Raw genomic sequence first — 21,365 nt, 5'->3', positions numbered from 1 at the left:
TCGCCGCGCGGCGGTTCGCGCTCGGAAGGATCGATACGAGGATGCGTACATGCGTTCCCCATCGCGCTCTCGATCGGGCGGTGCGAGCGTGCGGCGAGGGCGGGGTGGTTGTGGTTGTGGCCGGGGAGGTCTTCGCCGCCCCTTCTTTTCGAAAAACCATCAACTCTTGCCAATCACTGTGATCGATAGTGACGTTTTTCACCCACCCTGTAGTTTCAACATTTGATCGCATCCCCTTTCAACTTACCGATGAACGTTTTTTGTGGCAATGCCTGGCGGACACGGCTGAGATCTCGCTCTCGGGGTTTAGGTTCGGTCCGAGACACCGAGAGCACGACGGCACCCGTCGCGCCGCGGCGCACTCGCGCGCGCGCGGAGACGCTAGACCAGACTTCCCCGCGGGCGCGTTCGCATCGCGGCGGAGAGAGAGAAAGAGAGAGAGCGCGTGCGCTCCGGGCGGAGAGCCGCGCCGTCCGCCGGCGACGCGCGCGCCGCGTCCGCCGCCGCCGCTCGCGTCGTAATCTCGCCGCGCGCGAGCCGCGTGTTTTTCTTTTCACGCGGTCGTCGTCGTCGTCGCGATGGGCGAGGTCTGGGAGGGATGGTTCACCGTCTGCGTCGTCTTCGTCGCGTTCGGATGCCTCCTGTGGGACGTCGTCGCGCCCGACCACGTCATGATGGGCGCGCTCGCGGTGCTCATGGTCTCGAACGTCGTGAGCGTCGCGGAGGGGCTGAGCGGATTCGCGAACGAAGGGCTCCTCACCGTCGCCGTGCTCTTCGTCGTCGCCGCGGGCATCAGCGCCACGGGCGGGCTGGACTGGTACATGGGCAAGCTGCTGGGGCGCCCGCGCACGATCGCGGGCGCGCAGCTCAGGCGCGTTCTCCTTTTCACACTGGTCGCCGTACGACCGCGTTCGCGTTGTGAACGCCGATCCTTAAGGACTTTCTCTCCCGGCGCGTCTCTCCGCCCACCCCTTGCGTTCAATCCCCGCCCGCGTTGCCTTTCGACTCCACCCCTGACGCCTTTGAACTCCACGCCGACAATCATCGCTTCGTATGGACAATTACCCTCAGGCTCATGGTCCCCATCGCGGTCGTGTCCGCGTTTCTCAACAACACGCCCGTCGTCGCGGTGATGATTCCAATCGTTCAGCGGTGGGCGGAAAACATTCGACTCCCGAAGGAGCAGGTCATGATGCCGCTGTCGTTCGCGTCCATCCTCGGAGGCACGTGCACGCTCATCGGCACGAGCACGAATCTCGTCGTGCTCGGGATGCTCAACGAGTGGAAGGGCGCGGACGGGACGTCGACGCGGACGTATAAGATGGGGCTGTTCGACTTGGGTCTGTACGGCGTCCCCGTGGCGCTGAGGCGCGTTCTCTTATCACACTGGTCCCCATACGACCGCGTCGGCGTGGTGAACGCCGATCCTTAAGGACTTTTGCCGTCGTCTCTCTCCTCCCATCCCTCGCTTTCAATCCCCACCCTCGACGCCTTTCAACTCCGCTTCTGACGCCATTCAACTCCACCCCGACGTTCGCTCGCGTGGACCCCCCTCGACCCTCAGCGGGATGTGCTACGTCCTGCTCGCGTCTCGGAGGTTGCTTCCGGGCGGCGCGGCGGCGCGGCGGAGTGGCGGCGGTGCGGGCGGCGCGGGGGGCGGCGCCGGGGGTAAAGGCGGCGCAGCCGGCGGCCGCGGCGAGGACCTCATCGTCGGCGCGCGGCTGCAGGCGTGGAGCGCCGCCGTCGGACGCACCGTCGCCGGGAGCGGCTTGCGCGGCTTGCCCGGGCTGTACCTCGTGTCCGTGAAGCGCGACGAGACGCTGATGCGCGCGGTCGGGCCGGAGTTCGTCCTCGCGCAAGGGGACGTGCTCTACTTCACCGGGTTGGTGGAGAGCTTGGGGCGGGTCTGCGCGGAGTACGGGCTCATGGCGATGACGTCGGAGCACGACAGCGACGACGACGACGACGACGACGACGACGAGGTGGTGGAGGTGGACGGCGGCGGCGACGATACCGACGGCGACGAGGACGAGATCGCGCCGACGACGTCGTCGTCCCCGGAGACGGCGACGGCCCCGGGAGCGCCGTCCGACCGCGGCGTCGACCGCGGCGGCGTCGGCGGCGTCCCCGCGGCGGTGCCTGAGAAGAGCGAGCTCCTCGAGATGCAGGCGCGTTCTCCTCACACCGGTTCCCATACGACCGCGTTCGCGTGGTGAACGCCGTTCTTTGAGGACTTTTAACCCCGGCGCATCTCTCCGCCCACACCACGGTTTCAATCCCCGCCTTCGACGCCTTTCAACTCCGACTGACGCCTTTCAACTCCACCCCGACGTCGCTTTGTATGGCCCTCAGATGCTCGCGCGCTCGCAGTCCATCTGGGGCAAGAAGGGCGGCGGCGGCGGCGCGAAGACGAAGTCCACGAGAGGAGGAGGAAGAGGAAGGACTCGCGCCGGCGGCGGCGCGGGAGGGAGCACCGCGAGCGGGACGAGCGCGGGGGAGACGACGAGCGGCGGCGAGGGCGACGACAAGCCCATACCCCGCGACGAGAGACGGAGACGCGCGAGCGCCACCCTGAGCGGCGGCGTCTCGCCCGGCGGCGGTCGGTACACCGACGGCGACGACGACGCGGAGGAGCTCGACGGCGAGTTCACCGCGCGACGGTCGATCGACCGCGCAGAGCGCCGCCGCCGCGGCTCCCTCGACGCCTCGCGCGGGGGTGCGGGCGCGCACCACCACCACCACCACGCGCGGGATTACGCGTCGTTCGCGGTGGATCGCGGCGAACGCCGCGCGCTGAAAATTTACCGCGCCGACGCGGAGAAGACCGAGTCCGAGCGCCGCCGCGATCTCGAGCGCGAGCTGCGCAAGCGCGAGGCGGCGTCCTCCGCCGCGGAGAAAGCGCTCGGCCCGCCGAAGGTGACCGTCGAGGCGGACCCGGAGGCGGATCCGAACGACGCGAGCCACGCGGGGCGGATGGTGCTGGGCATCAGGTGCGTTCTACTGTACAAACGTTTTTCACCCATCGCTCGGTTTCAACACTTGATCGCGCGGGTCCCTTTCAACTGACCGGTGAATGCACTATTTTCGTATGGAACGGCCCTCAGCGCGACGGATCGCCCGGGGTTGCTTCACGACATCTCGCAGGCGCTGAACCGCTTGAGAGTGCAGCTGCTGCACTGCGAGGCTTCCGCGGTGGCGAACCGAAGCGTGTCGATATGGCGCCTGCAGACGGTGCTCGAGGAGACGACGAGAGAGGAGATCGCGCTCGTGATCGACGCGTTGTTGGCGCCGGAGACGGGCGTGGAGGCGGTGAAGAAGAAGGGGTCGATCGTCCTTCGCGTCCGCGTGCGCGAGAGCTCGCGGCTCGTCGGATCGACGCCCGCGGAGGTGAACTTCCGAAGCGCGTACAACGCCGCGATCGTCGCGATGCAGCGCGGGGGGCGGTCGCCGGAGGGGAAGCTCGGGACGACGCGGCTCGCGGCGGGCGACGCGCTCGTGCTTCAGGTGCGCGAGGACTCGCCGCTTTTGGAGCCGGCGCCGAAGGATCTGTCCACGACGGGCGAGTACGACTCCGGGGGCGAGGACGTCGCGCCGGCGGCGGCGAGCGGAGGCGGTGGCGCGGGGGGAAGGCTGTCGTCGCCGTTCAAGCGCGTCGGGAGCTCGAGCGCGAAGCTGTCGAGCGGCGGCGGCGGCGGTACCCCGGCGGGGAGCGCGAACGACCTGGTCGCGAAGGGCGAGACGCCCGCGGATTCCGCGCGCGCGAACCCCAACGGCGCGCTCGCGGGGATGTCGTTCCAGAGCAGGAGGAGGAACCCGGGAGAAAACTACTACGCGCCGCAGACGACGTCCGGGATCTCGAATTCGAATTCTGCCGCGACGGCGACGCCGACGCCGACGCCGACGCCGACGCCGCTCGGCTCTGGCGCCGGCGCGAAGCCGTCGACCGCGGGGATGTCCATCCGCTCGCGGCCCGCCGACGCCGCGTCCGCGGACGACGTCGCGCTCGAGATCCCCGACGGCGTGCCCGCCGCGCGCGACCCGGCGACGCTTCGCGCGCGGCGCGTGCGCGTCGCGCACAGGGACCTGGAAGTCATCGCGGACGGCGGCGGCGGCGGCGGCGACGGCAACGAGTTTCTCATCGCCGTCAGGGTCAAGCCGGGCGCGAAGAACTTCATCGGGAAGACCGCGGACGGCGCCGGGTTGCGGTCGCTTCCCGGGCTGTTCTTGGTGTCAATCGAGCGGAAGCGCGAGGATGGCGACGCGCCGAAGGGCGAGGCGGCGACCGCGGCGACGGTGGAGCCGCCCGCCCAGTCCTCGTCGTCGTCGTCGTCCTCCGCCGCGAAAACACTTTCGCCGCCGCTAACGCCGCCGTCGCTCCCGCCGGCGTCCGGCCCCGGAAGCGTCGACCGCGTCGACGTCGTGGACCCGACCGACGACGCCCTGCGCGCGGACGACGTCCTGTGGTACGCGGGTAACGCGAAGAACATCGCGATGATCCGGAAAGTCCCGGGCCTGGCGCCGTACTCGAGCGACCAGGTGTCGAAGGTGCGTTCTATACACTGGTTCCCATACGACCGCGTTGGCGTGGTGAACGCCGATCCTTAAGGACTTTGCCCGGCGATTCTCTCCGCTCATCCCCCGCTTTCAATCCCCGCCCGCGACGCCTTTCAACTCCAACTGACGCCTTTCAACTCCACCCCGACGTTCGCTTGTACGGAACGACCCTAAGATGAACGCCAACGAGCAAGAACGCCGGCTCATCCAAGCCGTCGTCGCGAAGACGGGCCCGCTCGTCGGCAAGTCCATCCGCGACATCAAATTCCGCACGCGGTATAACGCCGTCGTGTTGGCCGTTCACCGCGAGGGCGTGCGCGTGCACGCGAGAATCGGCGACGTCGTGTTACATCCCGGAGACGTCCTCCTCCTCGACGCGGGGCCGGATTTTCACCGAGAGGCGTCGCACGGCGGCAGCGGGTTCGCGCTCGTGTCCGTGCTCGAAGACTCCGCGCCGCCGCGCTTGCGGCTGCTCGTGCCGGTGCTCTTCATCGCGGTGGCGATGATCATCTCGTACACCGCGGGGCTCACCGAGCTGATCGTCGCCGCGCTGTTCGCCGCGGGGATCATGATGTGCGTCGGCGCGCTGTCGGGTACGTGTCGTTTTCATTACTCACGCGCCGGTTCCCGTGCCGCGACCGCGTCGGCGCGGTGATGAACGCCGTTCCTCGAGGACGGGCTGACGGACTTTCTCTCCCCCCGGCGTTCGTTTCTCTCCGTCGCTCTCTGTCGTCCAATGCCACAACATCCACACGGGTCATCAAATTACTAACCAATCACATCACCTCCCGCCGCGTCGCCTACCAATCAAACGCCCCGCAGAGCAAGAAGCGCGAGACGCCATCAAGTGGGACGTCATCGTCACCATCGCCGCCGCGTTCGGGATCAGCAAAGCGCTTCAAAACAGCGGCGTCGCGAGCGCGGTGGCGAACAAGCTCGTGGACGCGGCGACCGCGTCCGGGACCGGCTACGTCGGCCTCCTCGTCGCGGTGTACCTCGCGACGTTTCTCATCAGCAACGTCGTCACGAACAACGCGGCGGCGGCGTTGATGTTTCCGATCGCCGCGGAAGCCGCCGAGATGCAGGGCGAGTCGCTTTTGAAGATCGCGTTCTGCGTCATGCTCGCCGCGAGCGCGAGTTTCATGTCGCCGTTCGGGTACCAGACGAACCTCATGGTGTACGGCCCGGGCGGGTACGTCTTCGCGGACTTTCTTCGGTTCGGATCGCCGATGCAAGTCGCGCAGTTGATCGTGAGCGTGACGGTGCTTGCGTTGGGGGAGGAATGGTGGTGGACGTGCTGGCTGACGCTCTCCGGGTCGTTCGCGTTCGTGTGCGCGGTGATGACGCGGGAGAGGAACTACTGCGGGGAGGGCGTCGACGCCGTCGCGCGGTTCGCGCGAGGCGCGGTCGCGAAGTTGAAGAAACGACGCGACGGAGGCGGCGAAGGCGAAGGCGAAGATGGCTGGGAAAACGAAGAAGAAGAAGGCGAACCTCCTCCTCCGACGGCGGAGGCGAACGACGCGACGCGGTAGCGCAGAGTGTTCGTTTGACGTGATGTACTGACGTAATGTTACAACATGTGTGTTGGTACACGTCTTTCTTTCTCGTTCGTTCGTTCCTTCTGCGTTTGGTACAGACTAGTCGTCAATTCTTCGAAACACGTGATGATGAATGAATGATGAATTTTTGGTGCGCGTCGTCGACGCCCGGCCCCCCCCCCGTCCACTGGGTCCCGCGTCGCCTCGTCCGTTCGCGTCGTCGTTCGCGTCCGCGGTCGTGCCGTCGACGCGCGCGGTATTCGCCGCGCGTCGACCGCTCACGCTCTCGCGGGACGGTTCGTTCGTTCGTTCGCTCCGCCGCCGCCGCCGGTCCAGTTAGCCTCCAGCTGGCACACGCCATGATGAGGTAAAAAGCAACGACCCTGGAAGCCGGCGTCTCTCGCCCGTCGGTCGGGGCGCGAACCTACCCCCCCCCCTAGTGCTATAGTTTTGGTACAAGAGAGCCGCGGATCGCGTCTACGGATCCGCGTGCGACGTGCGGATCGTGAACGTCGTCTGCTGGTTCGCGTCCTCGAGGCCTGGCGCGCGGGAGGGGGAGGAGGAATCGCCGCGTCAGCGTCTCTTTCCGCGGGGAAAAAAAATACGGGAAGGAAAAAGCAACAATTACACCGCCGAAGGACAGCTCCGGGAACGGCGTATCGCGCGCGTCGCGAACGACGCGCGCGTCCCCGGGCGCGTCGTTCGCGACGCGCGCGTCTGACTGATCCGTTCGAAACGCGCGAGGGAGGAAATCGATCGCGCGCACCCGCGGTGACCGCCGCGTCTTTCAGCGGCGACGAGCCGTGCGTGTTCGTGTACGCGAACCCGTACGCGAAGCCTCCGCCGAGGCACGCCTTGGCGAGGACGTTGTGGTTCCTCGCGAGCATCGAGCCGACGGTCATGACGTCGACGTGAGAGAGTTTGTTAAGGTTAAGCGGCGCGGAAGAGAGCGCGATGGAGAGCCGTCGCTTTTGAGGCGACGGACGGGGTCCGGTGGAATGGGTGATGGGATGATGCGCTGGCACCTTTTATTCAGCTTTCCATAGCAATTTCGTAGTACGATACGTGTTGTCCTGACTAAAAGCGCTGCCAGAATTTTAACCGTAAAATTCCCGATTTTTTTGGGATTTGCGCGCGAGCTGGATTTTTTTTGTGACTCAGCACTCGGACGCGCGCGTATGCGCAAACGCACTGATTTCGCGGGCGCGACCGGAGATTTGGTGGCGATACGGCACGAGCAAACAGTCAGAAGCATCGTTTCGTACGTAGTACGCGAGTAGTACGCGAGTAGTAGACGCGCGCGACGAGACGATACGCAGCAGCAGCGCAGCGTTCGATCGAGGCAGAACCTACCGCCCGCGTCGGAGCGCATCAACACCCGCTTCGTCGTGATGTCCGCCGTTGCCTCACTCGCGTCCGTCGCGACGCGCCTTTCGCGCGGGTGCGTCCTCCGCCGATCCGATCCGTCCCCGGTCGCGCGTCGTCTCTCGGCTCGGCGCGCGCGCGCCCCCTCCCTCGCGACGACCGTCGCTTTTATTCTCGCGTCGTCGTCGGTCGTCTCGCTCGTCGCGTCGCTCCGCGCGCGACGGCGGCGGCCGCGCCGCGCCTCTCGCGCCGCGCCCTCGAGCGCGCCCCCAGGAGTCTCCGTCGACGTCGCGACGGCGCGGAGGCGGCCGCGGCGCGTCGAGGGGCGCGCGCGCGCGTTGATATTTCTCTCCCCCAAAAGCGAAATCGTCCGCCTCTCTCCCGTCGCATACAACGACACTTTTCTTTTCCAAAACCCTGCCTTTTTCTGATGAGCGTCGCGGCGCGGTCGCCTCTATCCACGCCTCCCCCGCAGATCCGCGCCGGCGAAGACGAGACGCGCTTTCGCGGCCCGCCAGCTCCGCGCGACGGCGACGGAGGAGGGCGCGAAGAAGGAGGAGAACTTCTTCAAAGAAGGTCTCCCCGCGGTCATCATCAACAACACCGAGGCGCGTCCTCCCGCGAGACCACGTTCGTTCGGTTTGGAACGAAATCTCGCCGGCTGGAAAAAAATCACATCAATGAGGCGGCGGCGCGGTCTCTCAGTCTGCGCCCGCCGCCGCACCGAACCCCGCGCGAGTCCAAACCCTCTAAACCCTAAACCCTAAACCCCCTCCCCCCCCCAAAACCACCCGCAGGACCCCCTCGCGACCGTCGTCACCGTCGCGTTCGGAGACGTCCTCGGACAGCTCCTCGACACCGCCGCGTCGCTCAAATCGCTCGGCCTCAACATCGTCCGCGCCGAGGTGAGCGACACGACGGAGAGCGGCGTGAACAAGTTTTACATCACGGACGCGCGGACGAGCGAGAAGATCACGAAGAGCAAGACCCTGGAGCTCATCCGCATGACGATCATCAACAACATGCTGCAGTATCACCCGGAGGCGGCGGATTACCTCGTCGAGGGGCAGGCGCGTTCTGTTACCACACTGGTCCCCATACGACGGCGTTCGCGTTGTGAACTTCATCCCTTAAGGACTTTCTCTCCCGGCGCGCGTTGCGTTTCTCTCCGCGCGCCACCCCTCGCTTTCGACCCCGACGCACCGCGAATATTACGCCTTTCAACTCCGCTTCTGACGCCTTTCAACTCCGCCCTTTCAACTCTACCCTCGACCCTCGTCGACCAGCACATCGAGATGCCGGGCGACCGCGACGCGGACGCGAACCCGCTCGGCGCGCGCGTCGCGCCCGCGGTGAAGACGTCCGTCGTCGTCGATAACACGTCGGGGGCGCGGCAGAGCAAGCTGATCATCACGACGACCGACCGACCGGGGCTCCTCGTCGACATCGTCGCGACGTTGAAGGATCTATCTCTCAACGTCATCTCGGCGGAGATCGACACGATCGGTCCCAAGGCGTACGACATCGTCTACGTGACGTACCAGGGCGGCGCGCTGAACAAGAGCATGATCGAGCTCGTGACGAACGCGCTGACGTACCACCTCACCCGGCGCGATATCGAGAACAAGAACTCGGAGTCGTACTGACGAGACGGGGTAAGAGGTTGGAGGAGGAGGAGGAGGAGGCTGAGGAGGGGATGACTTTTTTTGGTTTGGATGATTTTAGATTTGCGGCGGCGGCGGCGGCGGCGGGGGCGGGGCGAGGGATCGATAGAGCGGGAGAGCGGGCGCGGGCGCGTCGAGCGCGCTCCCGCGGTGGGACGGGGACGATGGCGGTCGAGGGGAAGCGTGACGCGACGCGCGCGATTTGATTTGTACTTCGAGGACGACTGGCGTTTGTCGCGAAGAGACTCACCCTCCCGTCGTTCGACACCACGTGCGTAGAGATCAGTGTTCGTCAGCGAGATCACGCTCACGATAAAACCCAGCCGCGGAAAGCGCGCGCTGCCGGCGCCGACGGATTCTCGGCCTCTTCCGCTCGTCGTCGCGCGCGTCCGCGCTCGTTGCGCGCCGCGCGGAGGCGAGTGCGGCACCACGCGCGCGAGGCGAGCGAGCGGTCGCCGCGAGCGCGAACGGCGAAGGGGCGACCTCGCGCGAGGGGGAACGCGCGCGCGCGGGCCCCCGATTGGATCGATCGAGGGGCGGCGTCGATAAAAATATAATCGCGACGACGACGATGATGACGACGCCGCCGCCGACGGCCGCGTCGCCCTCGGCGACGACGCCGCGCGCGATCGCGCCGCGATGCTGCGCCTCGACGCGCGCGTCGTCGTCGCGCCTCGCGCGCTTCGGCGTCGTCGCCGCGCGCCTCCGCGTCGTGATCTCCCCGGCGCTCTCGTCGCGTCTTCGTCGACGCCATCGTCGCGACGACGAATCGTCCGGCGCGCATCGCGTCGCGCGTTGGGCCGTGGCCGTCCGCGCCGCCGCCGCCGCCGCCGCGCCCGACGATAACGCCGCGGGAGGAGGAGGAGAAGACGCCGCCGGCGGCTACGGCGCGCGACGGAAGGCGGAGAAGACCGAGGACGCGGAGAGGTGGATCAAGCTCGTGGACGGACGAAAGCTGCAGAGGAAGAACTGCACGGCGGAGGAGATCAGGGAGTACGAGCAGGAGCGGTACTTCAAGCGCAAGAGGGAGCGGCGGCAGCAGCGCGGCGGCGGCGGCGGGGGGGGGGGGAGAGTTCGCGGCGGCGCGGACCGCGACGGCGGGCAGGGGGATTACTGGCGCGGCGGGAGACAGCTCGACCGCGGCCGCGGCGGCGGCGGCGGCCGCGGCGGAGCCGGCTCCAGAGCCGGAGCCGGCGGCGGCGCCGGGGCGGGCGCGGGGTCCGGCGGACGGAGAGATCAAAACCCTAAACTCCCGCCGCCGAGCGCGGCGGGTCGGAAGCGCATCGAGACGAGCAAAGTCGCCAACGTCAAGATACTCGCCGCGGAGACGATCGACGACGTCCTCAATCTGATCGACGAGAACGTCGGGGACCTTCGCGCGCCGGCGTTCACCCCGATCAACTACAGCACGGTGTTTCACCGGCTCGGACGCCTGAACAAGGCGAACCGGCCTAACGCGAAGCAGCGACGATACCTAGAGAAGAGGGGCGCGGCGACGACCGGGCCGGGGGCGACCGCGTACGTCCCGCTCGCGCGAGACGCGCGGTTCGTGAAGCTTCAGATCGCGCTCGCGTCGGAGTTGAGGCTGCATCGCGAGAACCCGCCGCCGCTCGAGAGCGGGCACGGGATCTTCGGCGTCAGAGAGTGCTCGAGCATCCTGTGGGGGCTCGCGAACTGCGGATGCACGCTGCAGAGCCTCACGGAGTCGCCGCACGCGCCGGAGATGTTGCCGACGTTGCTGCAGATCATGCAAGACTTCGAGTCGAGCGCGTGGCAGTGTCAGGCGCGTTCTATCTCACACTGGTTCCCATACGACCCCGTCCGCGTGGTGAACGTCGTTTCTTAAGGACTTTTCCCGGCGCATCTCTCCGCCCATCACCCCTCGCTTTCAATACCCGCCCTCGACGCCTTTCAACTCCGACTGACGCCTATGAACTCCACCCCGACGTCGCTTTGTATGGACAATTCCTCGACCCTCAGAACGTCTCCAACAGCGTGTGGGCGCTCGCGACGATGCACATGGACGGCGACGAGTACCTCCCGATGGCGATGCTCGCACGTCTGGAGGAGCTCGTGCGCGTCAAGATGGACGAGTTCATCCCGCAGGGCGTCTCGAACTGCATCTGGGGGTTCGCGTCGTTGAACAAGAACAAAGGGCTAGAGCTGCGGCCGGACACCGTCTCGAGGTTCGGCGACGGCATCGTTCGGCTCGCGAGCGGGTTCAAGTCGATGGAGCTCTCGAACATCGTCTGGGCGATCGCGTCCATGAACCTCTCGGGGCTCTCGGGGGGGTTGCCCAGGGAGGTGATGGTCGCGCTGGACGACGCGATGTGTCGATCCATCGCGTCGGACCCCGACACGTTTTCGTCGCAGAGCGTCGCCAACACGCTGTGGGCCGCGGGGAACGCGCCTGACGTCGTGACGCTGTCCCCGCGACTCATGGACGCGCTCGCGAGCGTGTCGTGCGATAAGTTTCACACGTTCACGCCGCAAGGGATGACGAACACGATCTGGGGGTTCGCGTGCAACGGCCACCACCCGGGGGACGAGCTCATGGATAAGATGCGCGAAGCGTGGAAGCGAAGCGGCCACACCTACATCGTCACCGAGCTCGCGAACATCCTCTGGGCGTTCCACGTGCTCAAGACGTACCCGGGTCCCGAGTGCCTCGCCGTCGTCGGCGAGCGCATGCTGACGCTGACGGACGAGGACCTGCACGTCCAGACGCTGGCCAACATGATGTACTCGTTCGCGCAGTTTGAACATCTCCCCGGCCGCGCGACGATGGATCGCGTCGAAGATCTCTGCGCGCGAGCCTTCCGCAGCGCGGACGTGGGCGAGCCCGGGTCGGTCACGCCCGCGTCGAACTCGCTGTCGAACCTGATATGGGCGTTCGGGGTGCTGAAATACAAGCCCAGCGAGGAGTTCTTCGCCGCGTTCGACGCCGTCGTCTCGTCGACGCTCGGCGACTTCAACGACCAAGGCGTCTCCAACGTCCTCTTCACGTACGCCAACCTGAACCACAACCCGGGCGCGCAGCTCCTGGACGCGCTCGCGCGGCGATGCGCGGACTTCATATCCGTCTACGCGCCGCAGGGCGTCGCGAACACGGTGTGGGCGTGGGTGGTGCTCGACGGCGCGAAATATCCGCCGCCGGCGCTGCTTCGGCTCTACGCGGAGAGAATCTCGAAGACGCGAGACGAGGACTTTTCGAAGATCGATCGCGTGCAGCTGTTCCAGTCGCACCTCGCGCTGAAGCAGTTCTCCAATCACGACGGCGAGCTGCTGTCCGGGGAGATGCTGCGCTCGTGCGAGAGGGCGTGGATGGAGGTGAGCGCGGGCAACCTCACCATCAGCGCGATTCACAGAGACGTGAGCGAGACGCTGACGAGGATGGGGATACCGCACGAGATCGAATTCTTGACGTCGGACGGACTGTTCAGCGTGGACATCGCGCTGAGGGGGAGGAAGGTGGCGATCGAGGTGGACGGACCGTCGCACTTCTTCGCGAACAAGCGACGCGAGCGGATGGGCGCGGACTTGCTGAGGGCGGCGCTCATGCAGAGCAAAGGGTGGACGGTGCGCTCTCGTTTTTCGTTTTTTTCTTCTCTCTTTTCTCTCTTTTCTCTCTTTTCTCTCTTTTCGCGACCGGACCGGACCGGACCGGAGCCGCTCGTCTCGTCGTCGCGGTGATGCCAACTCATCCGAGGCTAATTGCGACCTCGCTTACCGCGAGCGCGCGTGAAGCTTTCAAAAACAGAACATCTAAGGCTGAGCGATTCTTTCTCGGTTCCTTCCTCGCGGTGTCTTCAAAAACGAACGAACGCTCTTCCCGCCGCCGACTGACGAAGCGCGCCGCCGCTCCCTCCCTCCCTCCCTCCTCGCCGCCGTTCCAGGTCGTCTCCGTGCCGTGGTACGACTGGCCGTCGAAGTACGAATCGAAGCAGTCGGACCAGTGCGAGTACATGGCCGGCTTACTCTACGACGAGGCTGGTCTGTCCGTCAAGGACGCGTCGCAGGTTCTATCTCACACTGATCTCCATACGACCGCGTTGGCGTGGTGAACGCCGATCCTTAAGGACTTTCGCCCGCGCATCTCTCCGCCCATCCCTCGCGTTCAACGCCCGACCGCGACGCCTTTCAACTCCGCTTCTGACGCCTATGAACTCCACCCCTGACGCCTATGAACTCCACCCTGCGCAGGTCCCGGGCGGGGTGATGCTCACGAAGCGAACGGAGGGCGAGAAGAACGAGCACGGCGGCGGCGAAGACGACGACGACGACGAATTCGTCGGTTCGCGCGACGGACCGTCGCGAAGCAGCGTCGACTTCGACGACCTCGTCTCCGGGTTGGACTTCGGCGACGGCGACGGCGAAGGCGACGGCGCGGTGGGGGGGGACTTCCAGGTGACGACGCGGAGGCTGGGCGAGCCCGACATGCCTCGCGCGGGCGGCGGCGCTTCCTCGCGAGCGTCGACGTACAGAGAGACCGCGGACGAGATCCAGCGAACGCGCGAGGCGCGCATCGCGAGAGATTCTATGCCCGGGACGTGGCGACCGGGGCGGGGCGCCGCAGCCGCCGCGAACGCGGACGTCGCGCCGTACGGGATGAACATGGAGGCGCGCGGATCCGGATCCGGATCCGGACGCGGCGACGCGTCCGCGTGGCGACGCGAGCCCGTTCGCGAGCGCGCGCCGCGGCCGCGTCTCTCGCGGAACTCCGGCGCGGCGAACAACGACAAGCCCGCGTCGCTCGCGGCGACGCGGCGGTCGAACGCGCGCGCGGCGCCTCGAGGGATCGTGCAGCCGCTCCCGCCGCGCCCGGCGCGACGACGACTCGCGCCGCCGCTTCCGCCGCAGAACAACAACAAGGGCACCTCCGCGACGGTGACGCGCGTCGACGTCGACGCGTCGACGTCCCCCGTCCGACGCCGCCGCGTCCGCGTCAGCGCGCCGGGCTCCGCGAACGACGCGGCGCTCGCCTCGCGTCCCTCCGCGTCGCTTCGAGCCGCGAGCGAGGGCGGGCGCGCGGCGGCCGCGCGGCAGCCGAGACGCGATCCGGGGGACGCGCTCCCTGGGGGGTTGCGCGGCGTCGGCGCGGCGTCGGTGGCGGCGTTGGCGTCGTTGGGGGTGACGACGGTCGGGGAGCTCGCGGGGATGAGCGACGCGGACGTGGAGACGGCGAAGACGCGCGCGCCGAAGCTGAAGCTGGGGCACTTGCGGAACGTCGCGCGCGTCGCCGTCGGAGCCGGCGAGGAGTGATGAAGGCGAGGCGCGCTGCATGCAGCGCGAGGGGAGGCGTCGAGGCGACGCGATGATGATAACGACGCCGGTTGGTTTGTTTTACAACGTACTCTTCCTGTCATCATTCAGGTGAAGAAACGAACGACGCGATCGACAGAACTCGCAGAACTCGCAGAACTCGTTCGTTCGTCTCACCCTCTCGACTTCTTCCCCCCTTTCGCGGCGGCCGCTTTCGCGCCAGATGCCCTCTCGCCGCAGATGCTGTCGACGATCGTCCCCCACGCCTCCGCCCTCGCCTCCACCGCCTTGGGCTGCGACACGAGCAGCCGCTTGAACGTCGGCGACCCCGCGAGCTTGATAAACGCAGCGAGCACCTTTTCTCGGCGCGGCAACACCTCCTTCTCGCTCCGCCCGGCGAACGCGTACATCACCGTGTCCCACAGCGCGACGTTGATCTCGCCGTTCTCGAAAAAGTCGCGGTAGAAGATCCCGCTCACGTCGGCCTCGCTCGGGCCCTTGCCCTTCTTCACCGGCGCCACCGGTCGAAACGCGCACTCCCCGAACACCTCCCACGCGATCTTGATCGCGCCGCGAAACGTCGCCGCCATCTCCTTCGCCTCCTGCGGCGTCATGTCCTTGTTCTCGCGGATCTCCTCGTTCAGCCACGACTTGATCGGCGAGCTGAACCCGCTCGGGGTCGTGCGCTGCATCGCGAAGAAGCGCAGGATGAGCTCGCGGTCCTTCATGCGCAAGTGCGGCTGGTTCGACCGGTAGCACGACAGCAGGTGCTCGTCCTCCGCGAGCTCGCAGAGGAGATCCGTGTACAACCCTTGGTAGATGCAGTTCCGGAGCTCTTGCTCGTTGAGCTGCGTCGCGCCCATGTTGAGACGCTCGAACACTTCGAAAACAAAGTCCGGCTGCGACTGCCGCGAGATGGTGTGCACGTTGAGCGGGTGGTCGAGGATGCGTTCTTTGAGTTCCTCCGGGAGGTCTTCGAACGTCTTGCCGTTGAGCTCGTCGAACACTTCCAGCCCCTTCAGCTTGAACTTAGTGCCGTCCGGGAACTCGCCCTGGATGAAGCTCCACACGGACGTCAGCCGCTGCTTCCCGTCCACGACCTCGAGGCACCCGCCGTCGACCTCGTGGAAGAACATCGTCGGGATCGGGATGTTGAGCATGAGCGACTCCACGAGCTTGGAAGCGGTGCGAACCGTCCACACGTATTCCCTCTGATACGACGGCCGCAGGTTCACCTTGTTGCGATTGATCTTGTCGATGATGCTGTTCACCGTGAAGTCCGCCTTTTGTATCTGCAGCGACTTCGCGGCGAACTCCGCGCTGGCGCCGAAGAGGTCTTCCTCGAGCTCCTGTTGTTGCTTCGTGGGAATCGCCTTGGGCTGCGCGTTGTTTTTCCCGGGCAGCGCCTGCACCTTTTGCCACAGCCGCTCGTCGTTGCCCGCGAGCGCGATCGCTTCTTGCTCGAGCTCGTCCCACAGGTCTTTGTCCTGCGGCGGTGTAGGTTGGCGGGTTAGGGTTTAGGGTTCGTCGAGGGGTGGAGTTCAAAGGCGTCGACGGTTCACGGCGCGCGAGCCGCGATCGCGATTCGTTCGCGCGGCGGACGATCGATCGCTTCATCGCTCGAATCTCGCCGCGCGCTCTTTTTGCCGCCAAAATAATATCTGTCCGCGGCGATCGCATCGAGGCGCGGACGTCGCGCGGCATCGCGGAGGGAGAGACGCGCGGTGCGAACGACGCGAATAGGTGGCTCCTCGCGCACCTCTTGGTCGCCCAGGAGCGCGGCGCGAGGCGCCGCGCGCGACCGCGGCGCGATTCGCGCCGCCGGCGACGCGCGCGGCGCGTTTCGCGTCGCCGCCGTCGGCACAGAAGATCGCGCGGAGGAGGCGACGGCGCGCGAGGACGCGCCGGACGCGCGCGCGCGGACGACGCGCGCGGCGACCATCGCGCGAGGCGCGGCCGTGGTGGCGGCCATGACGGTGTGCGAGAGCGATGCGGTGCTCGAGCCTTCGTGCGACGATCGGTCCGCGCGAGGACGCGAGTGGCGCGCGACGTGGTCGACGAGCGCGAGGAGTCAAGTCGAGAAAAACGCCGAGTTGAGTTCATATCGTCTGATGACCGACCGCGCGTGCGGGCCTTCCGCGGGGGGCGAGACGGAGACGCCGCCGCCGGCGACGCCTCTCGACGGTCGAGCGAGCGATCGAAGAAAAAAAAATCCATCTCCATTACACGCGCGCGGAAGTCTCGGCCCATCGCGCGCGAACGACGCGTCGCCCTCGCGCGCGCTCCTCTTCCTCTCTCTACCCTCGCCCGCCGCGCGCGTCACAGCTGTGCGCCGAAAAAACACCACGCCAAACCGCATCCATCGTCATTCAGGGCCGTTCTATACAGGCGAAAGTCGGGGCGGAGTTGAAAGGCGTCAGTTGAAGTTGAAAGGCGTCGAAGGCGGGGATTGAAAGCGAGGGACCCTGGGCGGAGAGATGCGCCGGGAAAAGTCCTTAAGGATCGGCGTTCACCACGCCGACGCGGTCGTATGGGAACTAGTGTGAGATAGAACGCACCTAAATCATCATCGTCACACCTTTTCCACCTCGTCCTCTTTCATGTGCGCGATGAACATCTTCCCCTTGTCGTTGCCCGGGATCGGGAACTGAATCTTCACCTCCAAGTTCGCGCTGATGTACACGCCGTCCAGGTCGTCCGCGCGCGAGTGCACCTCGCCCTCCATCCCGTTCAGGTCCACCGCCGCGCCTTTCATTCCCAACACGTGATACACGGTCACGCTCGACGTCACCTTGACCTTGTCGCCCTTCTCGAGCTTCGCGACGCACGGGGTCGCGAGCGATGCGGCGGCGCGCGGTCTGAGCGCGCGCGCGGGCGTCGCGACGCGGACGCTTTGGCCTGCGGGAGGATGAGGAGGAGGAGGAGGGATGGACGGGGGGTGAGCGGGACGATCGATCGATCGATCGAACGACGCGACGATAGATCGGAAGAGGAAAAACGTGGAGGGGGAGCGGTCGGCTGGGTGGAGATCCCGCGCGGGCGAGCGCGCGGCGCGGGGGACCGACGCGGCGCGCGCGACGCGATCGCGCGGAGGACGCACCGACGAACGCGGACGTGGAGGACGTGATCGCCGCGTGAGACATCGTGACGACGTGCGAGCGCGCGGGGGGGTGTGCGAGCGGGCGACGCGGCGCATCCTTATCGCTGAGCTGGACGACGGAGCTGGATGATGACACACTACGGCACGGCGTTCGCGAGGCACTGCGATGAATGAAAGTTTTTCACCCACCCCTCGGTTTCAATATTTGATCGTGCCCTCTTTCAACCGACCGATGAACTTTTCTCATCGCCGCCGTTCTCCTTGTTAGCCTCGGACAGACCCGATGACGCCGCGCGAGAAGGACGTCGTCGACGTCGCGACGACGACCTCGAAGCGAAGCGACGTCGGGAAGCACAAGCGCGGGAGCGGGCGGCGCGCGCGCGAGAGGCACGACGACGCGTGGCGGAAGAAAAAGTGCGGCGACGGCGACGGCGACGACGTCGACGCGAACGACGACGACGCGCCGTTCGTCGCCGGCGGCCCGAGAGAGGCCGCGTCGTCGTCGTCGTCGCGCGGAGGATCGACCGCCGCGAAGACGTCGCCGGAGTGGGAGGACACGATCGCGTGGCTCGAGACGGAGCTCCGCGGTCTTCAGATCGCGCGCAACTACCCCCACATCCTCGATGACGCGCTCGTGATCCTCGCGCGATGGCGCGACGAGTTCCCTAAGGTGCGTTCTATACACTAGTCCCCATACGACCCCGTTCGCGAGGTGGACGCCGATCCTTAAGGACTTTCGCCGGCGCATCTCTCCGCCCACCCCACGGTTTCAATCCCCGCCCGCGACGCCTTTCAACTCCGACTGACGCCTTTCAACTCCACCCCGACATTCGCTCGTATGGAACGACCCTAAGAGCGCGTGGTCGCGCGTGGTCGGCTCCGGTCGCGTCGCGAAGGAGCTCAACGAGTGCGCGCCCGCGATTCAGCACGCGATGGACGTGACGAGCGCGATGCCGAGCGTGGACGCGGACGCGGTGAGACGCGGGGAAGTCGTGGACGACCGCGCGACGATCGTCGACCTGTGCAGCGGGTTCGGCTACCTCGGGATGTTTCTGAGCGAGATGCTAGACCCGAGCAAAGTGAAAGCGATCGAGCTCGTGGACAAGCAGTGGCCGATGTGGACGGCGGCGAGGCCGACCGCGTCGCAGATCAACTGGGACCACATCAGAGGCGTCGAAGGCGTGAGGGCGTCGGAGCTCGGCGGTGATCGTCGTCGCGATCGCGGCGGGAAGAAAAAGGTGCGTTCTATACACTGGTTCCCATACGACCGCGTCGGCGTGGTGAACGCCGATCCTTAAGGACTTTGCCCGGCGTCTCTCTCCGCCCAGGGTCCCTCGCTTTCAATCCCCGCCCTCGGCGCCTTTCAACGCCAACTGACGCCTTTCAACTCCACCCCGACATTCGCTTGTATAGAACGGCCCAAACGCAAACGCCGACGCCGCCGACGCGAACGCGAACGCGAACGACGAAGAGGACGCGGCGGCGACGGTCGACTGGACGCCGTCGTACCCGATCGAGATCACCACGCGGAAGATCGACATCAAGCAGGCGTCGCAGCTGCGGCAGATGGAGAGGCACCTGTTCGCGAAGCGCGACGGCCCGTTCGTCGTGTTGGGGGTCCACCTCTGCGGGACGTTATCTCTCAAGGTTCTATCTCACACTGGTTCCCATACGACCGCGTCGGCGTGGTGAACGCCGATCCTTAAGGACTTTCGCCGTCGTCTCTCTCCGCCGACCGCTCGCTCGTCCAATCCAATCCAATCCAATCACACCGCGCCACGTCATCTCTCATTCTTCCACGTCAACGCGTCTGACCAATCGCGTCGTCTCGTCCCGCGTCGTCGTCGTCCAGGCGATCGAGATGTTCAACTGCCACCGCACGGCGGCGACGCTCGTCCTTAAGCCGTGCTGCCTCCCCGAGTGGAACCACACGTACACGCACGACCGATGGACGATCGCCGGGAGCGAACACGTCATCGAGACGCGCGAGGTGTGCGCGCAGGGGAAGTGGAGAGGGAACCGATGGTGCGGTCCGCCGCGGTCGCACCTTCGACCGAAATTCGAAAAGTGGTGCGACGCGCTCTGTCGCGCCGTCGACGTCTCAGGCGCGTTCTATCTCACACTGGTCCCCATACGACCCCGTCGGCGTGGTGAACGCGATTCCTTAAGGACTTTGCCCGGCGCATCTCTCCACCCAGGGTCCCTCGCTTTCAATACCCGCCCTCGACGCCTTTCAACTCCGACTGACGCCTTTGAACTCCACCCCGACTTCGCTTTGTATGGACAATTCCTCGACCCTCAGAGGACGAGAAGCGGCGAGAGACGATCGAGATTCAGCTCGAGGGCGGGCATCAGAACGAGTTTGTGTTCGCGACGCGCGCGAGCTACGAGCGCGCGCCGGGGATCGTATCGGGGGTGTACGCGACGAAGAGCGGGCCGCCGACGCCGAGCCGCGAAGAGCGAGAGGCGACGGAGAAGGCCGACGAGACGGCGGCGAAGGAGGCCGAGGAGGCCGAGGGGTGCGTTCTAGTATCACACCGGTCCCCATACGACCGCGTTCGCGTGGTGAACGCCGATCCTTAAGGACTTTTGCCGTCGTCTCTCCCCGCCCAGGGTCCCTCGCTTTCAATCTCCGACCCTATGACGCCTTTCAACTCCGCCTGACGCCTTTCAACTCCAGCGACCTCGAGGCGTCGGCGGGAGAAGACGGAACGTCAACCGACGCGGCGTCGTAGGCACGCCGCGCGCGCGCGCGGGGGGGGGGGGGAATCTAGACGTAGTAGAAGAGAGAAGACTATCGCGCGGCGTCGCGTCACTGCCACGTCACCGCCACGTCACCGCCGCGTCACCGCCACAGCCACAGCTTCGCGGTCTTGTCCTTCTCCAGCGCCGCCGTCGCCAACGCGTAGGTCCCCCCCGCGTCGTCGCCGCCGCCGCCGCCGCCGACGCGCCCGGCGAAGTCGACGCAGATCACCGCGTCGACGTGACCGCGCGGGTTGATCTCCTCCGGATCCTCCCGTAACGCGTCCTCATCGACCGTTTCATCCTTCGCGTCCATCGGGTCGACGTTCTCCGTCCCTTCAACCCCCGTAACCTCGTCCTCCGTCCCTTCGCCCCGCGCGCGCTTCTTCGTCGTCGTATGAGTATCTACCCTCGGCGCGAACCGCGGCTCGATCCGCGCGACCGGCGTCGAGCTCTGCAGATCAAACACGCTGACGCCGCCGTCCTCGGACCCGGCGATGACGTAACACGCCGCCGGGGAAGAAGAAGTCGACGACGACGACGACGGTTCGCCGCCGCGTCCCACGACGACCACCCCGATCGCCGCGACGGAGCAGTACTTCCTCCCGACGTGCGTCTCGCTCGCGTACGTCCGCACCGGCTTTCCTCTGCGAACGTCCCACAGCCGAATCTTCGAGTCCAGCGTCCCCACGAGCAGGTGCTTATCGTTCGGCGTCCAGCGCGCGAAGGTCCCCGGGACGACGCGGCTTTGGTTTTTCCCGCCTCTTTTTTTTTCGTCCCCGCCCCCGTCCCCGTCCCCGTCCCCGCTCACGCCGCGACCGCCGACGCCGACGCTCAGCGTGAGCGTCTTCAGGCACGCCCCGGTCGCGACGCTCCACAGGCGGCACAGGCCGTCGTACGACGTCGTCGCGAGCGTCTCGCCGTCGTGCGAAAACTTTACCCCCGTCACCGGGTCTGAGGGTCGAAGGAAAACGAGGAGGCGCGTCAGTCAAAGTCCTCAAGGAATTAAGTTCACGACGCGAACGTGGTCGTATGGGAACCAGTGTGAATCACGCGCGCACCCGAGTGCGCGGGTAACACGTTGACGCACGTCCCGTGGACGACGTCCCAAAGGTTAGAGTCACCCGCACAAAAAAACAA

General features: G+C 66.3%; 11 protein-coding genes across 11 annotated transcripts; 7 read left to right on the top strand and 4 right to left on the bottom strand.

The window, feature by feature from the left end:
- Positions 1 to 578: 578 nt before the first annotated feature.
- Positions 579 to 6,131, top strand: MICPUCDRAFT_49218 (divalent Anion:Na+ symporter family; the record flags this gene model as incomplete). The annotated part of the gene is made up of 6 exons (XM_003064500.1): positions 579 to 875; positions 1,151 to 1,344; positions 1,565 to 2,212; positions 3,105 to 4,545; positions 5,090 to 5,147; positions 5,377 to 6,131. The coding sequence occupies 6 exons, from the start codon at positions 579 to 581 to the stop codon at positions 6,084 to 6,086; spliced, it is 3,348 nt and encodes a 1,115-aa protein (XP_003064546.1). The 3' UTR covers positions 6,087 to 6,131.
- Positions 6,103 to 7,091, bottom strand: MICPUCDRAFT_66563 (uncharacterized protein). Its single transcript, XM_003064337.1, has 2 exons — positions 6,859 to 7,091; positions 6,103 to 6,631 (listed from the first exon to the last, which is right to left on the bottom strand). Exon 2 carries the CDS (start codon positions 6,451 to 6,453, stop codon positions 6,199 to 6,201), a length of 255 nt encoding a protein of 84 aa, XP_003064383.1. The 5' UTR covers positions 6,454 to 6,631; positions 6,859 to 7,091; the 3' UTR covers positions 6,103 to 6,198.
- Positions 7,092 to 7,450: 359 nt separating this feature from the next.
- Positions 7,451 to 9,305, top strand: MICPUCDRAFT_66562 (uncharacterized protein). Its single transcript, XM_003064499.1, has 4 exons — positions 7,451 to 7,533; positions 7,933 to 8,065; positions 8,255 to 8,527; positions 8,744 to 9,305. The coding sequence occupies exons 1-4, from the start codon at positions 7,484 to 7,486 to the stop codon at positions 9,101 to 9,103; spliced, it is 816 nt and encodes a 271-aa protein (XP_003064545.1). The 5' UTR covers positions 7,451 to 7,483; the 3' UTR covers positions 9,104 to 9,305.
- A 390-nt stretch (positions 9,306 to 9,695) lies between these two features.
- MICPUCDRAFT_54338 (uncharacterized protein) lies at positions 9,696 to 10,967 on the top strand (the record flags this gene model as incomplete). The annotated part of the gene is made up of 1 exon (XM_003064498.1): positions 9,696 to 10,967. One exon carries the CDS (start codon positions 9,696 to 9,698, stop codon positions 10,965 to 10,967), a length of 1,272 nt encoding a protein of 423 aa, XP_003064544.1.
- A 167-nt stretch (positions 10,968 to 11,134) lies between these two features.
- Positions 11,135 to 13,185, top strand: MICPUCDRAFT_54337 (uncharacterized protein; the record flags this gene model as incomplete). Its single annotated transcript, XM_003064497.1, has 2 exons — positions 11,135 to 12,717; positions 12,882 to 13,185. The coding sequence occupies 2 exons, from the start codon at positions 11,135 to 11,137 to the stop codon at positions 13,183 to 13,185; spliced, it is 1,887 nt and encodes a 628-aa protein (XP_003064543.1).
- Positions 13,186 to 13,282: 97 nt separating this feature from the next.
- MICPUCDRAFT_54336 (uncharacterized protein) lies at positions 13,283 to 14,383 on the top strand (the record flags this gene model as incomplete). The annotated part of the gene is made up of 1 exon (XM_003064496.1): positions 13,283 to 14,383. The coding sequence occupies one exon, from the start codon at positions 13,283 to 13,285 to the stop codon at positions 14,381 to 14,383; it is 1,101 nt and encodes a 366-aa protein (XP_003064542.1).
- A 512-nt stretch (positions 14,384 to 14,895) lies between these two features.
- MICPUCDRAFT_10751 (uncharacterized protein) lies at positions 14,896 to 15,687 on the bottom strand (the record flags this gene model as incomplete). Its single annotated transcript, XM_003064336.1, has 1 exon — positions 14,896 to 15,687. A coding segment is annotated over one exon (792 nt), but the record flags the coding sequence as incomplete, so codon positions are not given.
- A 1,254-nt stretch (positions 15,688 to 16,941) lies between these two features.
- MICPUCDRAFT_30350 (uncharacterized protein) lies at positions 16,942 to 17,545 on the bottom strand. Its single transcript, XM_003064335.1, has 2 exons — positions 17,484 to 17,545; positions 16,942 to 17,281 (listed from the first exon to the last, which is right to left on the bottom strand). The coding sequence occupies exons 1-2, from the start codon at positions 17,524 to 17,526 to the stop codon at positions 16,956 to 16,958; spliced, it is 369 nt and encodes a 122-aa protein (XP_003064381.1). The 5' UTR covers positions 17,527 to 17,545; the 3' UTR covers positions 16,942 to 16,955.
- A 221-nt stretch (positions 17,546 to 17,766) lies between these two features.
- MICPUCDRAFT_54333 (uncharacterized protein) lies at positions 17,767 to 19,175 on the top strand (the record flags this gene model as incomplete). The annotated part of the gene is made up of 3 exons (XM_003064495.1): positions 17,767 to 18,153; positions 18,338 to 18,721; positions 18,897 to 19,175. The coding sequence occupies 3 exons, from the start codon at positions 17,767 to 17,769 to the stop codon at positions 19,173 to 19,175; spliced, it is 1,050 nt and encodes a 349-aa protein (XP_003064541.1).
- Positions 19,176 to 19,344: 169 nt separating this feature from the next.
- MICPUCDRAFT_54332 (uncharacterized protein) lies at positions 19,345 to 20,066 on the top strand (the record flags this gene model as incomplete). The annotated part of the gene is made up of 2 exons (XM_003064494.1): positions 19,345 to 19,624; positions 19,786 to 20,066. The coding sequence occupies 2 exons, from the start codon at positions 19,345 to 19,347 to the stop codon at positions 20,064 to 20,066; spliced, it is 561 nt and encodes a 186-aa protein (XP_003064540.1).
- A 262-nt stretch (positions 20,067 to 20,328) lies between these two features.
- Positions 20,329 to 21,338, bottom strand: MICPUCDRAFT_23644 (uncharacterized protein; the record flags this gene model as incomplete). The annotated part of the gene is made up of 3 exons (XM_003064334.1): positions 20,329 to 20,987; positions 21,045 to 21,179; positions 21,287 to 21,338. Coding segments are annotated over 3 exons (846 nt in total), but the record flags the coding sequence as incomplete, so codon positions are not given.
- Between the last annotated feature and the right edge of the window lie 27 nt (positions 21,339 to 21,365).

Source organism: Micromonas pusilla (assembly GCF_000151265.4).
Source record: "Micromonas pusilla CCMP1545 genomic scaffold MICPUCscaffold_17, whole genome shotgun sequence".
Taxonomy (NCBI): domain Eukaryota; kingdom Viridiplantae; phylum Chlorophyta; class Mamiellophyceae; order Mamiellales; family Mamiellaceae; genus Micromonas; species Micromonas pusilla.
Note: the sequence above shows the minus strand (reverse complement) of the source record. Positions and strands in the feature narration are given on the sequence as shown.

Excerpts from the sequence above, each read along its gene's own strand:
- MICPUCDRAFT_66563 (XM_003064337.1), bottom strand. The coding sequence starts at position 6,453 with ATGGCGTGTGCCAGCTGGAGGCTAACTGGACCGGCGGCGGCGGCGGAG.
- MICPUCDRAFT_66562 (XM_003064499.1), top strand. The coding sequence starts at position 7,484 with ATGTCCGCCGTTGCCTCACTCGCGTCCGTCGCGACGCGCCTTTCGCGC. Across the intron at positions 7,534-7,932 it reads GCGACGCGCCTTTCGCGCGG|ATCCGCGCCGGCGAAGACGA; the intron begins GTGCGTCCTCCG and ends CCTCCCCCGCAG. Across the intron at positions 8,066-8,254 it reads TCATCATCAACAACACCGAG|GACCCCCTCGCGACCGTCGT; the intron begins GCGCGTCCTCCC and ends AACCACCCGCAG.
- MICPUCDRAFT_30350 (XM_003064335.1), bottom strand. The coding sequence starts at position 17,526 with ATGTCTCACGCGGCGATCACGTCCTCCACGTCCGCGTTCGTCG. Across the intron at positions 17,282-17,483 it reads CTCCACGTCCGCGTTCGTCG|GCCAAAGCGTCCGCGTCGCG; the intron begins GTGCGTCCTCCG and ends ATCCTCCCGCAG.